This window comes from Rattus norvegicus, chromosome 2 (genome assembly GCF_036323735.1).
Source record: "Rattus norvegicus strain BN/NHsdMcwi chromosome 2, GRCr8, whole genome shotgun sequence".
Taxonomy (NCBI): Eukaryota; Metazoa; Chordata; class Mammalia; order Rodentia; family Muridae; genus Rattus; species Rattus norvegicus.
Window position 1 is genome coordinate 227,202,943 of NC_086020.1, and position 17,885 is coordinate 227,220,827.

The 17,885-nt window shown below is 36.3% G+C and overlaps 1 protein-coding gene across 5 annotated transcripts in view; it reads right to left on the bottom strand.

The window, feature by feature from the left end:
* Nucleotides 1-1,055: 1,055 nt before the first annotated feature.
* The window catches only part of Bank1 (B-cell scaffold protein with ankyrin repeats 1), a 270,011-nt gene continuing 253,181 nt past the window's right edge, over nucleotides 1,056-17,885 (bottom strand). For all 5 annotated transcript variants that reach the window (XM_017591004.3, XM_039102804.2, XM_039102806.2 and 2 more), the window contains exons 12-17: nucleotides 15,291-15,469; nucleotides 13,090-13,153; nucleotides 7,141-7,170; nucleotides 3,536-3,588; nucleotides 2,100-2,164; nucleotides 1,056-1,819 (exon numbers count right to left, since the gene is read on the bottom strand). In XM_017591004.3, the coding sequence (XP_017446493.1) occupies nucleotides 2,105-2,164; nucleotides 3,536-3,588; nucleotides 7,141-7,170; nucleotides 13,090-13,153; nucleotides 15,291-15,469 (386 nt within the window). In that variant the 3' untranslated portion in view covers nucleotides 1,056-1,819; nucleotides 2,100-2,104. The remainder of the gene's footprint in view (nucleotides 1,820-2,099; nucleotides 2,165-3,535; nucleotides 3,589-7,140; nucleotides 7,171-13,089; nucleotides 13,154-15,290; nucleotides 15,470-17,885) is intronic.

Sequence of the window (17,885 nt, forward strand, 5' to 3'; positions counted from 1 at the left end):
CCCTTCATCTCGTCTTCATTTTTATCTGTTACTTTCTTGCAACACGTGGGAAGAGAACAATCCACTACTCCCCTCTCTTCAACCTTCTCAAACCATTTCCCTATTGGGCAAAGGCTGCTGGGTCAAGGATAGGAGCCATAGTAAATGAAGGGACTTTATGGAGAGTGTGAGTTATTCCTAGCTTACCTTTGTCATGCCTCTTTGTCTTGATGAAGTAGTCATATTCCAACTGCCACAGAGTGCCTGAAAAGACACCACTCTGGCAATCTTTAGTTTATGCCATCCCAGTTCAAAAGGGTAGAACTGGGGGGGAGGTCTAACATTAGGTCTTGGCATTAAGACTTGAATAAAATCCAGGCTTTCTCTCTCACTCATATATGATTGAATCTCAGAGAAGAAAATGAACATGCTACAATTATTAAAGTTGCCACTTTATGCAGCATCGAATTTCAAATTTTAAATAAAAATAAAGTCAATGTTTTTAACCATTGGCTTTGGTCACAGATTGTTGAAGGATCTGGAAAATATATCAATTTTTCTATTGGTTTCCCCAATTCTTTGGATGAGACAGAGACAACCTATGGAAATGTATGTGCAACCTCTGGCATTTCTGAAATGCTGAATGTGAAACTGGATTGAATTTCTATATGTCACAGTCAGAAGCATCTTATATTAGGAGGTGTTTCTATAAACCAAATTATTTGGAAATGTTAATAGACCTGAGAAACATAATACAGTCTTTAGGTAGATATTCCCATCACTATTTGGAAACTAGATAAACAATCACTCGTATTTGTTCTAATACATCATTCCTGAAATTAACCATATTATTTTGTTTGTTTGTTTGATACTTTAAGATGACAAAGAGGAAAATTTAGTGCTTAATCCTGAAAAACTTATTTTGGAGAATCAGAAATAGTTTTAAACATTCAACTGATTGGTAGCATTTTACACGAAAATCAGTGTGATAAACTTGAACTGTACTCTAAGTTGGCAAACTGTTTCTATGAAATAGGCAGACAAAGTCACAGGGTCTTGATAATAAAAAAACACAATTTTCAAAAAATATATTTTAATTTTAGAGAAAGACATTTAGTGAGGACATGGGGACAGAACCGAGTGGGAAAAGGCCTTCTAGAAGAGTAGAGGATGAACACAGCCAATGTGTGATGCATCCATGTTGTGAAATACCCACGTGCACACCATTAACTAATAAAACTAGCATGATTTCAGAAAACAATGCAGAGGCCTGAAGACTGGTTCACTGGCAGAGCACTTTCTTAGCATCAAACACAAAACATCATCAATTAAGGAAAAATGTGAATCAAAGTACATTTCAAAAGTACATGCAAGTAGGCACTAAATAAAATATCTAAAAACATGATATCACAAGAACATTATGGCCCCAAATGTGAGAAAGGCAGACAGCAGATTGTCATTTAAAAGGCAAATATATAGTAAGTTCTTAGTTGAAAGAAAGGAAGAATGGGAAGAATAATCTATACCATTTGGTTCCATAATTTTGCTCGACTGCATTTAATGTTGCTGAATTTTTCCTTTAATTTTCAAGATGAGAAAACTAGGGGTGTCAGTGGCAAAAGTTGTAAAAAATGAATGGATTTTCAGAGAAAGCTATAAATCTCCATCTTTTGCTATCCATGTGAATTGGTATAGTACCAATAAATTGTGGTGCTAACACATCCTGAAATCCAAAGGCATGCTTGTGTCCTTGTACACATGGATTAGCCCTGGAGACCAGATATTCCAGAATCACTTAGATACAAAATGTTTGCAGATTCTTGAGTTTGATTATAATAGTCTGAAAACAAGATCACAAGAGATGGATTAGGGAATGGTGAATCACCCATCACTGGACATTTATTACTTAGTATAAAGTCAGCCCATTTATAAATCTTTCTTAAGGAACATTTTTCTTTAGTTAAAAAAATACCCCAAAGCAAAAACAGAACAAAACAAAATCACACGTTTATTCTCTCCAGAGAAAATAAAATATTTAAAGACTCTTGATTCTTAAATTATTGATTGAAATCCTAACACCCCCAGTTTAGGTTTCTTAAGAAATGATGTTACTATGTTACCTTTTTTAATGATCTTTTTTGCAGCAGAAACCAAATTCCTTTTCAACTTGGATTCGAGCAGGAAACTAAAAAGTAATAATAGAAATGACAAAACACCCAGGCTTTTTCATTTTAAGGGTCAACAAGGAAACATGCTACCATTCACAGTTCTGGGAAGAACATCTTTATAAGATAACTTGTAGACAACCCTCTATCTTAAAAGGAATCAATCAGAGCAAAGTTCAGCTGCACCAGAATCTTAGGGTTTAATCTGTTTTATCACATGACCTCCCTGTGTCATCTAGGCTGACCAGGCATTTGCTCCCTGCATCCCTCGGCAAGCCCAGTGCTGGGATTACAGGCCAAAGCAATGTGTGTGGCTCAAAGTTTGTTTTAATTTTAATTTTAAATGTGTGTCATTAAACATTGGGAACTTAGATGCTATCTCATCCAAAATTTTTATGTTTTAATAAATAGATTTTGAAAAGTAAATATATACATTTTAAGTATAAAAGTATAGGTTAAAACGCATATGTATATACACACATGTATATGTATATATGATTGTGTGTGTGTGTATATATATATATATATATAAGTATATATATTAAAATATATATTCCTTCAGATTTTAACAAAGCTCTTTGGAAAACCATTTTATAAACTCTTGCACTTCACTGAAGTTTCCATTTCTCCACTCCAGTGAGTAAATAGTTGACATATTCTATAGTGGTTCATGAAATACAGAAATGTAAACACTTCAATTTATTTTCAAGTATGAATGAATTTTATGGAAAATATTATTTATTTGAAACAAAATAGCTAAAAGGGTTAGTTCTAATTTGAAAAACTAAAATGCTTTCTTTAGGAAGTTTGCCAGGGACTTTTAATCTTGCACTTTAGCAAGAAATCCGAGGGCAACGTCACTCTGGACAACCATGCTCATTTCTGGTGTCACATGTGCCAACTGGAGCAACACTGTGCTTTTCATAAAGAATCTGCAGGCAGGACACTACATTGTCTTGAAGTATCTTGTTTTCCAGTCATGCTCTCATGGCTTAATGTTCTTCTTATGCTCTTAGCAATTTCTTATTTATGATATGAAATGCTGAAATTTGCAAAATCACTATTTTTTTGGGGCACATTTCGTATAAGTTGTCCATAATGACTCTACTTCCCAAATAAAATTCTCTTTCTATTTATATTTTTAGAACTGATAAATTTAATTCCTCTAACATTTATTTTTCATGGACACACTGGGCTTTTCCTCCTAAGAATTCTGTCTTTATTTTTTCTAAAAAATTTCCCTAAATTAGTACTCATGGCTATTAAATTGAATGTATATCTAACTTGTCTGAATCATATTGGTTCAAAGAATAGGCACGATGGAAAAATTTATGTTACTTAACAGAGAAAGTCTTCCTTTGCATTAAAAGAATAAAGTTAACACAACCTACCTTACTGTTGAAGGGGCTGTTGTACAGCATTTTTTCATTGTGGGCAGTATTACCTATAAATACAGACTTTTACTATTTATGCCATTAATAACATATACCTTAACTGATTTCTTCATAAATTACAGTAACACAGAGACCTGGATATGAGTATTAAATGGAAAAATTATTCGACAGATAATAATTAAAGGAGTAAGTACTCTTGGTGAACTGAACATTATTTCCATATAGACTTACTTGAGCTGTATATTGTAAATTTTCAAATCTTAGAAGTAACAACCTCTACGTCACTAAATCCTTTTATTTCTTTCTCAGTATTTGACAGGACTGGCCAGTTACAAAGCACAGTTTTTAGGCTCTGCACTGGTAGCTCATGATGTGTCCATAGTGTTACCATGAGCGCCCCATTTCCAGCCTAGCCACAGGGTACAGTTCTACTGCTTCTCCTTCTCCCAGTTACTGGTTTAGGCTGGTTGTTCAACAGCTCTTTATCTGGCGGCTTCTAACTTTTCTTTTTCCTCCCAATTTTTTTATATATTTCTTGTCTCATCACATTCATATGAATCATTATGTTGAGAATTGCACAAATTTAATTTCTTCTATCAGTGACTTCCATTTGTCAACCATCAGAATCTGGTTCCATAAATGATTATTGTCCTTTATAACAAATTCCTGTGTACATTTCTCATTTATATTTTGCAGATAAAAAACTGAGACTGATTCATTCATGAGAACACAGGAATGACTTCATGCCATGAGGTGAACACACTAGTAAGAGGTAGTAAGGGGTCGATTCAGTCCCTCACAGCTAGCTAACCAGCAGACCTCAAACAATAATACAGCAAAAAGAAAAGACACTAATGCAGCCAACCACAACAATGGGAAATAGCAAACCTATATCGTCAGTAAATTTAAATGTTCCCAACTTTCTAACAAGTCACAGGCTAGCTGACTGGATTTAAAAACGAGGTTCAATTATCTTTTGCCTCCAAAAGTTCACTCACCCAGCAAAGGCATCCAAAAACTGAGTGTAAAAGGATGTAAAACCAATCAAAGGGAGCCATGAGTATGCAAGCATAGCAATTACCATGCTTGCTAAAGCAGACATCAGACCAAAACTAGTCAGAAGAAATAAGGAGGGACCTTACATATTAACAAAAATATTTATTATGCAGATTTAACAACTATAAATATGCATGTATGAACTGCATATTGTATGTTATACAACAAACACTAAAAGCATAAGAGATCAAATAGGCACCACCACAATAATAGTAGTAGACTATTCAATTCTAATGATATAGATCTTTATATTGATCACATCCTATGACAAAGTTATTATTAAATAAAAAATTACTCTATTGGGATGATTCCTTGTATCTTACCAGGCTACAATGGAATAAAAATATAAACAACCACCTAGAAAAAATTCAGAAATGACACAAAACAACAAAAACAAAACCACCACCAACAAAATTCAGTGGTGTGCCTTTCCACATTCCTCTAAATTCAGCTAAGACAGCCCTAAAAGAAAGTTTATAGCTATGCGTCGTGGTAGTAAAAAAATAAGAGAAATGTCAAATAAATACCATAATGATATTTCCAAAGTCTCTTGAACACAAGCCAAACCTAAATTAAACACAATAGATGGCAGGAATAAAGAGTAGAGGAAAAAATAACAGGGACATGATCAAGGGAAAACACATCGAATAAAGAAGAGTCACTCTTTGAGACATCGAACAAGGTTGAGAAAAATCTCTACAAAGGAAAGCCACAACTGAAAAGATTCACTGTTGAATTCAGCCACACATTTCAGAAGGACTTGACACCGATATTTCTCACGATGTTCCAAGGAAGACAGAGTAAAGGCAAAGGCTCAGACTCACTCTATGAAGCCATTATCAACCTAACGCCAGAACAGGACATGGCCATGGTAAAAAGAAAACTTCAGACTCATTTCCTTGATGAATTTATATGGAAAAGAAAAATTAAGAAAAGTTTAAGACTGATTCATTCATGAGAAGACATGAATTTAAGAAAAATCTTGGGGCTGGGGATTTAGCTCAGTGGTAGAGCGCTTACCTAGGAAGCACAAGGCCCTGGGTTCAGTCCCCAGCTCCGAAAAAAAGAAAAAAGAACCAAAAAAAAAAAAAAAAAAGAAAAATCTTGCAAATAAAATTGAATTGATGGAGAAAAATCAATCACCATGACCAAGTAGGTTGTCCTTTCAGTCACACATATTCAAATCACTAGGTATGATATGTAAATAAAATTGAGGACAGAAGCTACATGATCAACTCAAGAGATGCGGAAATGGCATGTATCAAAGTTCACATGATATCCATTCTAGAAAAATTAGAAAGAAGTTCTTCAAAATAATAAAGACTATATATATATTCATGTAAATATATGCATATATACATACATGTGTTTGTATATATAACTATTGCTTTCATATATATTTTTGTTGATATATATCAATAGAGACAAATCATGTTTGAAAGTGCCATATCTAATAATTTCTAATTAAAGAATAAAACATATATATATCAAAGTTATAGCCAATATTATACCTCATATGAACAATCTGAAAGCATTCATTCTAAAATCTGAGGTATGGCATTAGTACTCACTCCACTACTTTTTAATATGGTGTTGAAAGTACTAGAACAACTAGAGAGGATAAAGGCATAAAAAGGTTAAAAATAGGATAAGAAGTTAAATTAGTCTTATTTACAACATGATTTTATAATCAAAAGACCCTGCTACCTCCACAAGAAAACTGAGATCTAATAAACATGTGGCAAAATGTTGCAGGATTGAAAACCAAAAGAGAGAAGCCATCAGCTTTCATATATTCCAATGACAATTTTTCTAAGAAAGAAATTTGGAGAAAATATTCCTTTCACAACATCTCAAACAACCAAACCATAGGTAGGAATAAACTGAAGACATGAAAGGATCTATAATGAAAAATTTCCTTCTAGGAGCCCAATGGAAAACTTTGTGTGCTATCTTGTATGATTCTAGTTGTATATATACATGTAGGTAGGCTGTGGGCATGCAGGTAGGCAGTGACAGGACCGTGAGAGGGAACAAGAGGTGCTGAAAAAGGGAGGGAGGGAGGGAGGGAGGGAGGGAGGGAGGGAGAGAGAGAGAGAGAGAGAGAGAGAGAGAGAGAGAGAGAGAGAGAGAGAGAGAAGAGTTGAACAAGTGGACTAAGAAACTGGAAAGAAGGCTAGGGAGAGTGGTGCTGTGTAAGTGGGGCAGACAGTAGGATAGGACAAAAGAGGGGAGAAAGATCAACAAACACAAATCAAGTTTGAAAATGCCAGACCTAATACTTTGGTAATTAAAGAATAATACCAGATAAAGATGAAGAGCTTAAGTTATGTGCCAAAGGACACAATTGGTCAAATCACAAAGCCCCTCTTTGCTGTAGAGACAGCACGCTTTTATTTTTTTTTATGTCAGATGGTTCTACACATAAATATGCCATCTCTGCAAAGCTGTACATCGACATAGAACTACTAGGTTCAAATCAATTAAAAACATTTAAGGTGTACTTTGCTTTAGTTTAAATCCTTCATTTAATACTTAACACTTACCACTCGGATGGTGCACAATGGTCAGTTTATCTACAAGACAAGACAAAACAAAACATATTCTGTGAGGTTTGTTTAATAGTTACCCCCAAGAGACCATTTTTAATGTTCGATGGCTTTATGTCCTTGTGGTGATTTAAATTTACAACAAGCTGAGAAGACTAATCTTACCTCTGAATACTGAGAGAAACCAAGCCTCTCATTACTTATTTTTCTGACACTTGTCCTGAGGTGTTTTTTTATCTTGTTCGACCACTGATGGAACCCTGCTTTCTATGCATTGATATTCCTTTAGTTCTGAAATACACCATTTGTTATAGAAATCTACATTTTTAAGATGCCTGCATATTATACATTTTAGCCATTTCTAAGTGTACAAACTCATGATCTTTAAAACAAATCCATAACGATGTGCCTACTGGTCCAATAGGTTTCCTAGGCATGGAATATAGACTCAGAGTCCCTTATTAATCCTCACAAGAATGTTATTCCTCCCAGCCTCAGCTCTGCTATTCACTTCTACAGATTAGTGTCCCTTAGACTAGTTTAATCTAGAAAGGAGGCAAGTTTGAACCTTACAGCATGCCCTGCCTTATGTCTGGTGTCTTTCACTCAGTAGTACACAGGTTGGGGTTCACTTAGGTTGTGTGTTGTAGAAACATTCATTCTTTTTTATTTTATATTATATTGAGGGAAGGTTTATTGGGAAGCTACTATTAGGTGGGTGAGTTCAGTGGCTCCAAGGACCAAAGCCAGGGAAGTCACCATGGGGCAAGAAGGAGATGGGGAGGAAGAGACAGAGAAAGGAAGGGCACAGCAGAGAGAGAAGAGCACATGATTCATTCTCATTGTTTAGGTAGTACCACAACATAAATACAGGCACAATGTACTAATGTATGTTGCTGTTGACATTCTGGTTGTTTCTAGGTATGATGAATCAAACTCCCATAGATTTTCTGAATAATTTTTTTTGTTTTTTTGTTTTTTTTGGTTAATACAAGGTTTTACTTGTATTAGAAAAATATCCAGGGCTGGAATCACCAGACCACACACTAAGCATGTATCTGACTTTTTCAAAGTCATTATGCACTTTGACCTTCCATCAGCAATCGCGCATATCCGGTTCCAAATCTAACCCATACTTAGGGTGGTCTGGCCGCCTCTGCAAGCCTGACAGACAGCTGTTCACTGGCCTCTCATTGATGCTCCCTTGTCTTTTCTTGCACATTAATGATGTCACACAGCTTTTATGCAGGTGCTGGCTGCTTGCTTTTGTAAATTAAGATCTGGGGGTTAGGTGTGTTCGTAAGAGCTAGGTTTTGAGTCTTCTTAGATCCTCTTAGCAGAGAGATGTATATGTGAATATATGATTGTGTGTGTGTGTGCATGTGTATTTTTGTGTGCGTGTGTGTTTACTTCTATACTTACCCATCTGAAATGTGTACGTGAGCAGCCATAATGTGCTGTCTTTTGCCTCTGAATCTGATGGTCCTTCATGAGATTCCTATCAGCCTCCTTTTAACACAGCTTATTCTCCTATCTCTGACCACAGGAACCTGCCATTATCTGTAGTATATTTATTCGTTGGACCAATCCTATACTACATGAAGCTTTGAAATTGTTATACTACAGCCGTGTGGAGAGACGAATCTAAAGTGAAGCACACTTTTCTCCATCATTTTTTTTTCTGTGTGTGTGTATTACAAAACTCCCTGTTTATATATTCTCTTCTTACAATCTTTGTAACTCCACTTTCTTTAACTCTGTTTACATTTCCTCTTCTTCCAGTTCCCTAATCAATCAGTGTTCCTTAATTATATAAGATATTAGTAATCCCTTAAAAAAGCCACACAGAAAGAAGTATACGCTTTTTGCTTTTGTGACCATGAATTTCCCTCGTTGAACTGTTAACTGCCGTTTGCTTCACTCTACAGTTTTTAATTTTCTATAATTTTGATTTGACAAAAGGTCATTTTTGAGACATTGTTTTGATTCTTACATACTTAGAATAAATCTGCAATACGTAGAAAACATTCTCTAACGCTTTGATCTTCCTGAAGGTACTGCAGCTTTTGAGGACTCAGCACGGGCTGCATGCTGAGAAGGACACGTGCAAGCACACCTTAAGCCAATGTGCGAGCTCAGTGTGTTTATGCCTTCTTCAGTAAAGGCCAAATTGGTTGAATTAGTTGTGATTCACGTCTCTGTCTCCTTATTGATTTCTGTCAGATAATCAGTTAACTACTGAGAAAACGTGAGAACATTTCTGAGTATTGCCAAATTTTGCTCCATTGGCTGTGATAAAATTTATAAGCATACCTGTAACAAAGAAGATAGAAATATCTCGCCTGTTACACTTTATTCTTATTCCATGTATTCTTTTATCTCTTGCCATGGGGTTTATCTTCAGATTATCTTGTCCTGACTTAACATGGCCATTCAGGCTTTCTTATCTGTTAGTGTGGTGGTAGACTTCACCTTTTAGGTATCAAGCCTTCATTCAAAATATATGTTTTTTTTTATACCGTCTATATTTAGATATTCTTTTTGTGTGTAACATAAACACATTCTTTTAAAACGAAGTGTTTAATCCATTTCGATTGAGCACAATTATTGATATCGATTGACTTAATATACTACCACTATTATTATTCTTGCATTTTTGCTATCCACTTGGTTATGTACCAATTTTGCAATGTTCATGATTCTTCAGAATTAAATGCTTCTTAGTATCCCAATTAACTTCCTTCACTGATTTCCTAGGTTTGCTTCTTTGTTATTTTTTATGTGTGTGAGTGTTTGCCCTAATGTGTGATAAATGCAAGCAGTTCTCATGCAGAGCAGAAGAGGGAGACCGAACCCTGAGAAGAGACGGTTGTGAACCACCATGTGGGTGCTGGGAAGCCACGTGGGTGCTGGGAAGTCACGTGGGTGCTGGGAAGCCATGTGGGTGCTGGGAAGTCACGTGGGTGCTGGGAAGCCATGTGGGTGGCTTGCAGTCCACTGCAGGAGCAGCGAGTGCTTCTTACTGATGAACCTCATCTCTAGTCTCTTACTTTTGTTTTTAAATTGTTGTTTGGTTCAAATTTTTAAGCTACTCTGAGATAACAGAGCCCCCTTTTGTTTCCTGCCTTACACCCCCTCACAGTTCCTATTTTACCCCCTTCATCTTGTGTTTTAATTGATTTTTCCCAGTCTATATACTTTATACTTTATCATGTATAAAATTTCACATAATTCCATTTAGCTGTATCTATACTCTGTGGTACTATTGAAATATCTTCAACCTTGACATATTCTAACCTACAACTTATATGTAAATTTTCCCTTAAATTGTTGTCATTAAAAAATTTACCAAAAGACAGAAAACATAAGTTTATAAATACCTTATTTGTATGATTTTTAATGTTTTTATTCCCTTAATGTGAATCTGAATTTATTTCTGTTACTATTTCTTTCTACCTATATGAAATTCTTTAATATTTATTACATTGTATTTTTTCTGTAGATCCTGGCAATTACATTTATCTACAAACATTATTATTTCACCAAAAGTTCAAGGATATTTTCTGTGGAAGTCTGTCTTTTCTTTTCTTCCTTCCTTCCTTCCTTCCTTCCTTCCTTCCTTCTCTTCTCTTTTCTCTCTACTTTTCTTTTGTCAGTTTTTGAAGATACTACAATATGGTCTTTAATTCTTCATTGATTCTGACAAGATATTAGTTAGTATTCTTAAGATTTTCCTCTATATATAATTTATATTTTTTCTAACATTGGGCAAATTATATTAATCCATCTTCATGTTCAATAATGGTTACTTATATATGATATACTGATTTCATCTAGAAAAGGTTTCTTATATTTTAATGTTGCTTTCTACAATTTTTTGATTTCTATAATTTTTCACTTGGCTATCTTAATAATTAAAAACATTTCATGTTATTTTATGTTTATCCCCTTTTAAAGTCATCATTTGCATGCTTATAAGAGGTTTTATGACCTTTTATACAAAGGTCAATATAGGACTATCGGTTTCTTACTATGGAGGACATTCTGTGATTTTAGTATGGATTGCTATTTATTGCTAAATAACTTTTAGTTATTTTGGTGGAATTTTGAATATTATGTGTCTTATATCCTTGGGTTCTCTGTGGAATCTTGTTTTAGTATACAGCTTCTCTACAGGTTTGATTTTATTTTTGGCTTTTTTTTTTCAATATCCACCAAGAGAAACCCCTAAGTATCTCATAAGGCCTGAGGACTGTGCTTCTGTGGATTATATAGTTGGGTTTCGGGGTTGTCGGGCATATCTTTAATAGAGGTTACTCTATGTCACAGTCCTAGTACAGTAGGTCTTGGAGGTTTCAGGGAAGCGTTAAGATGGGGCCACTCTGATAAGTCAGGAAAAAAGGCTTTTCCCAGGAGCTTCTGTCTAGCTCCATTCAATCTCCCTCTGGATATGCGCTCTCTCTCTCTCTCTCTCTCTCTCTCTCTCTCTTTCTCTCTCTCCCTTCTGTGTGTGTGTGTGTGTGTGTGTGTGTGTGTGTCCCACTCTTGTTCAGTTCAGTGCACACCCCAGGAAACCCAGTTGTCACAACTCTGATCTCTCCACATTCCCAAAGTCACAGGACTGACATGCCTTGCTCTCACACAGTCCGTTAATGCTCCTTTGGCAGGGACGTGGGCACTGGTTCGACAATATAGCTTCACCTGCTTATTGCTCACCTCTTAGAATCACTTGTTTGTCTTTCATAACGATTAGCATTTTATAAAATGGGAGTGTCTGCCTGGTGCTGTTTGTTCCACTGTGGCTGATAAGAGAACTGATTCTTTGCTAAGACATTGGTGTTGATTTTTTAATTCAAACAAAAACTGTATGAAAGATTCTGATCTGTCTGTTTTTTTCCAGTTTCTCAAATCTATTTCCTTACTTATAGATATAAACAAAAGCTATCTAGTATGAATATTGTAAGAAATACTAGTATTCAATATGTGCTTTTAGATATGATAGCTAATATTTTACATATTTTATAAAATTATTTATAAAATTTGTAAGTTTATTCGTTGTTAAGAGGTTTTTTTTCACATAGTAATATAAGTTTGTAGATCTCAGTTTTATATAAATGAACCTCTTGCTTATGATGTTAATTATTTTACAAAGTGCACTTCTAGTTTAGAAACCATTTATAGAAAGGCTTAAATTTTTCTCTCCAGGGAAAACAAATATCAATACAATAACATATGGAGAGTGAATTCCACACAGTGGCTCTCCACATGATGTACAGCCTAAAAGTTATGCAACATGTATATGTAGTGGATGGATGAGAATTTTTAAGTGCTTGTCCTTAGTAGTTGTTTTAAATTAGTTCTGGCAAGATGGGAGGTTTGGTGAAGGAGTGGCCACATATTGATGGCATAGCTTACTTGCAATTATGGAGTGTGTTATTCATGTCTGGAGGAGATTTGCCATCTTAAAGATATCGAGTCTCTTAACACCAGTGTTTCCCTATAAACCTGCACTGTCAAGAACCATAGGACTTCGAGGGAGACCAACCCGGTAAATGGTAGGTTAAATGATCCATATGTGGATAAATTGTGAGACTTAATTGTCTAGGAGTGAGCCACCTATTTGATTCTCCATATAGTGACCCCAAAAAACAAACAAACAAACAAACAACATAGGAACAAGATAATCTTATTTGGAAGTGACATAGAAAACACATGGAAGTGGTGAGCTTTGCCTGCTCAGTCTGGGTCAGTAGAGCACTGCTCAGTCTGGGTCAGTAGAGCACTCCCGAGGGACATGTGAGTAACCCTGCTTTGCAGAGAAGGAACCAGAGAGATTAAGTCCCCAGCTCAAAGAGTGGGAAGTAATGATTTGACCTGAATTTCCAGTTCCTTCATTTCTACTCAATCTCATTCTCATCTTTTGAAGAGCAGGCAACTTGTACTCACCATAGGCGTTTTCATCTTCTGGCCTTTTCCCAATAATGTTGTCTCGCAGTTGGCGTAGCTTTTCCTTAACGGAAGCACAGAATATAGAACCAGGACACAGATATCAAGATTTAAAATCTTTAATGGAGCAAAAATGAAAGCACTTATCACTACTACCACTGTCCAAAATCACTACGTAGGGATAAGTTGCTACTTTTGAGATGTCCAAACCGTCTTTGGCAGTCTATACATAACCTTATTCTTCGTGAAGTAGATGTAAAATGGTCGCATCCTGTTTTATAGAGATGGAACTGAAGTGTAAGGAGGCTCCCTTCTCTAAATCACAGTTATAAGTCAGGATTGGAAACAGAGCTTAGCTTCATACCTATGTCTCTGATAGTCCAACCTGCTGCACCAGATGGCTGGATGCTGCTTTCAGCCCATCTCCAGCCTCCACGAGGTATATGCTTTCCTGATACTCTAGTTCTAAAAAAACATTAAGGTCCTAAGGGAGAATACTGTGAAAATGTATTCCTTTTCTCAGAATATGTGTGACCTAAGAGTAGTTGTTTGTCCTCAGGAATGCCCCTCTCCTAGGGGCTTATTTCCATGGCATTGCAGATGTCTGCTGAGTGGAGCTTTATGCCTTGGGCATGGCAATGAGGGGTGGGTGAAAGGTCACCACCTCACCTTCAGGGATGGGGACTGTATGTGACTCTTCCCTGCCCTTCAAATTCTTTCATTTACACACATGAAAATGAGCCATTTCCCCCAGAGCAATCCTCCGCCAGCCATGCCACAATCAACACTGATCAATTCATTTCCAGGATCCGAATAAAAACACTTGCAGCTAGAAGAGGAATAATATGAAGTATGGGGAGTATGTGCACATGTGTGTATGAACTGCCTTAAATATGTCCACATGAATATGAACATACACGCAAAACGTAAACAAGCATTTCAAGAAAGGATTAGGAAAGTAATTTCTAGGAAGCTATATTACAATAACACCGAATTGAAATCTTTATTTTTATAAAGGGTTGAGAAGGATAAAGTATATGTAATTCCTGAGAGCAAAGTGAGATGCATGAGTTTGTACTTGAATACATTTTACCCATGTTAGGATTAGTGACTGTCAAGGTGATGGTATTGGTAAGGATGGAGAGATAATGTCATGAGGAATGCACAGGTGCAAAAATTCTACCCTCCTTTTTCTTTAGCATTAGCCTGAAAAGATAACTGTCTTTGATTAGTATTGTGAAAAGATAACTGTCTTTGATTAGTATTGTGAAACTTACACTGCTTTCAGCCATCGACTGGCAGCTAGAGCTGCCCTTCTAGGTAGGTGGTGTCTGAAAAGCTATGATCTCAGATGTTTAGAAAGTCCTAACACCTACACTGCTTTGGCCAAGATGCCATATTATTTGAAATTTCATCACAGTGACTCATTTTTCTATTGTTAAGAAACTACATTGTCTTTTAAAATAAAGATGGTCTCTTGGTAGGGGTGGCATATTCAGCTAATATTAGCTCTCTGTATTTTGTCCTAAATTGGCTTATTAAATATGTTTAATCAAGCAGATACATGAGAACTGGGTTCTGAGGCAAGGAGGCTTCCTGATGTGGAAACAATAGAACCTTAAAATATTTTGGGATTGAGAAAACCCATGGGATAAGTAGAATATTAATGAGCATCTCTTAACTGAGAACCATCAAGGTGGCATAAGTGACATATTTAATAAGAAGAAAGAAGTTTAAATTGGACATATTTAGGGCTAAATGCGGGTGTGACATCATTCTTTTTTGTTCACTTTAATTCTAGTCTTGCTATAAATTTTAGAATACTGAGACCTTGTGACATCATTTTTTGTTCTCTTTAATTCTAGTCTTGTCATAGCTTTTAGAATACTGAGACCTTGTAAGGATGCTCTATCTTAATTTCAGCAATGAGCTCAAAACAAGTTTTCTCTGTACTCAGGGCAGGGATTATAAACTGATTTGGTGTTTGCTTCGATGTATGGATTCCAAGATTGACTCCATATGAATTGACTCATCAGCATAGATTTTGGATATTATCCTCAAGGTTTCAGCTGATTGTTGCAAAGATCATTATAGTGGCTAGTTAACAACAAAAGAGTTGTCTATACTTTTCATGAAGACTAATCGTTTAAAGAGTCTAGAGGAATCCGTAAGTGAAGGAAAGTTCCAGAAGATCGTATTACCTGCTGAATCATTTCCAGTCCACTCTTTCCCATCTGCCAGTGTTTAAACTTCTCTAGAGCTTCATCCACAGACATTTCCCCATTCTTGACTCTCTCCTGCAGGAGGATAAGTTCTTCCTGTCCAGTGGTCAGGTAGCCCCTTGCAGTAGGGAAGGTTGGGCCTTCCATCCGAGTTTTGTCTAAGATACAAGAAGAGAATGGAATGGTATTTTTGTTGTTGTTGTTAAAAAAGAGAATGTTTTAGTAGGACATTAACATTTGAACTACCGTGACCAAAATCATTCCACATGATACATCATTAGATTTTCTTGCTCTTAAATGATACAGTCAAATCATAAGCTAGTGTGAAATTTTTGTTTCACTATTTTTGAGAGAAGTTTTCACTGTGTAATCCAAGATGACCACGTACTGAAGATCTTCCTGCCTCAGCTTCCAACCTCCTGAGATCTCAGGTCTGTGACAGGCTTAGACAGTACAAAACTTGCAATGTATTCCAACTGTATTATGGGTACAAGAATAATTTTATCACTGTAAAAGATTAGGGCTAAGTAAAAGTGATGTGCTTTTATAGGGAATGTCATTTCCTCACCCCATTTTGTGTGTGTGTGTGAGGATTAAAATGAGATCCTGTGGGTGGGGATTCCATGGGCTTGACTCCTTTTCCCAAAGGGAACCAAAGCACAAGACAGTAGTTGCACTTTGAGTTAAGTGACTGTCAGGGACCTGTGTCCCAGCAAAGTTCATTAGCACAGATACCAGTGAACTCAGCTAATGGAAAGTTCCCCTGTGATCATCAGCATGCAGACCATTTAAGAAAGCAACCTAAGACTGCGTGTAGGTATAGTAGCTTTTCTCCAGAGGAAGAACTCCTATCACCCCATCAACCCCAAGAGCCCACGCTGCAGTGACATAATGTTATCGTGTGAAGGAAGCTATTGTCTGAATTATATTTAACCTCTAGGGGTCAAAGACCTATGCAGATCCCAATATCTGACACCCCACAGCAGATATCTACCACAATAGTAAAGCCTCGTAGACCCAAAATGGCTCAGCAGAGCACAGGTGCCTCTGGAGCACAGCTCTTGCACTGTTTTTGCACATTTGTCAGGAGACAAATTATACCACAAGAACTACAAAGTAGGGGAGGGGAGGATATCTAGGAATACATTTAAGGAGCTACGAGACCCATGCAAATGAAAATTACAAAACTTCCAATATAAATCACAGAGAAAACATTACAGCATAGAAAAATCCATGATTGTTCATGGATTGGAAGAGAGAATACCCATAAAATCAGAACAATCTTCAGGTTCAATAGAGTCACCATCCCACCCAGAACTAGAAGAAAATGCTAAAATTCATATAAAAGCAGACTCCAAAGCACAATTGGAAGTCATCATGTTAAATAAACTAAGGCATAGCATGGAAAAACATCTGTATGTTCCCCCCTACATGAAAATTTTTTGGAAGATAGAATTCACAGAACTATCTGCTGGGAAATAATGGAGAGAGGAGGGACAAGAGGAGGTTGATGAATGGGTGTATAGATAGAGAGAAGTAACAAATCCTAGTGTTCTACAGAACAGTACAGGCATGAATATAGCATACAATAACCTATTATGTACTTTATGAACAGCAGAAGGAGAGGAGGATGAAGTTTCCACACAAAGCAATAACGAAACAGAAACATTAATTCCCCTGGTTTGGTCAGAACATAGTATATACACACACTGAAATATCACACTGTTCCAAAAACAACTCTAAATATTTACTCTAAGTATTTAAGGAGAAGTAACTACTTTCTTTGCACCATAATGAGCTATCTCTCTATCTCTATATATCTATATCTATATCTATATCTATATCCATATCTATCTATCTATCTATCTATCTATCTATCTATCTATCTATCTAATCCTCATACTGTTTCCACATAAATTTCTAAAGGAAACAAAACAAATTATGATAAAGACATTATGTGGACCAATGACTTAGTCTAGGATCTGCCACATGTAAAAATATTGATGCTATTAATATTAAACATTTGTTGAAGAAACACCATCTCTGGTTTTGAGAAAAGAGATCACAGTTAAAAAGTCTAAATGTCATCAAAGACTTGGGGTCATTTGAAACCTTATCTCCAGAAGATGAAAATAAATACCTTTTCATTTTGTAATGAAATGCTTCCTTTTGAAATGTTTTATTAGGAGGTTATTATGTATCCTTTGTGTTCCACAGAACAGGAAGGCCCTGGGTCCTACGTGATTGCTAATGGAACACTGGAAGCTGGTATGAGAAAAGGCAGGTGGAGTAGGGAGCCGACTGGCACAACACAGGCAAATTCATTTGCCCACTGTGGTATTCAAAGACATAAGTAGACTCGCATGTCTTTGAGGAGACTAGGGCAACTCCAGACCACCTCAATCCCTGTCACCAAGTAACAACACACTTGTGCAACCTGCCTGGCCTTACCCCTCATCTGAGCTTAGACATTCTTGTTTAGGTACTTCTATTTAATCTAATATACTCATTGTAATGTCTCAGGGGAAGCATGTTCTTAACAGGTTGTTACTTCAGAATATGCCCAGTGCAGAA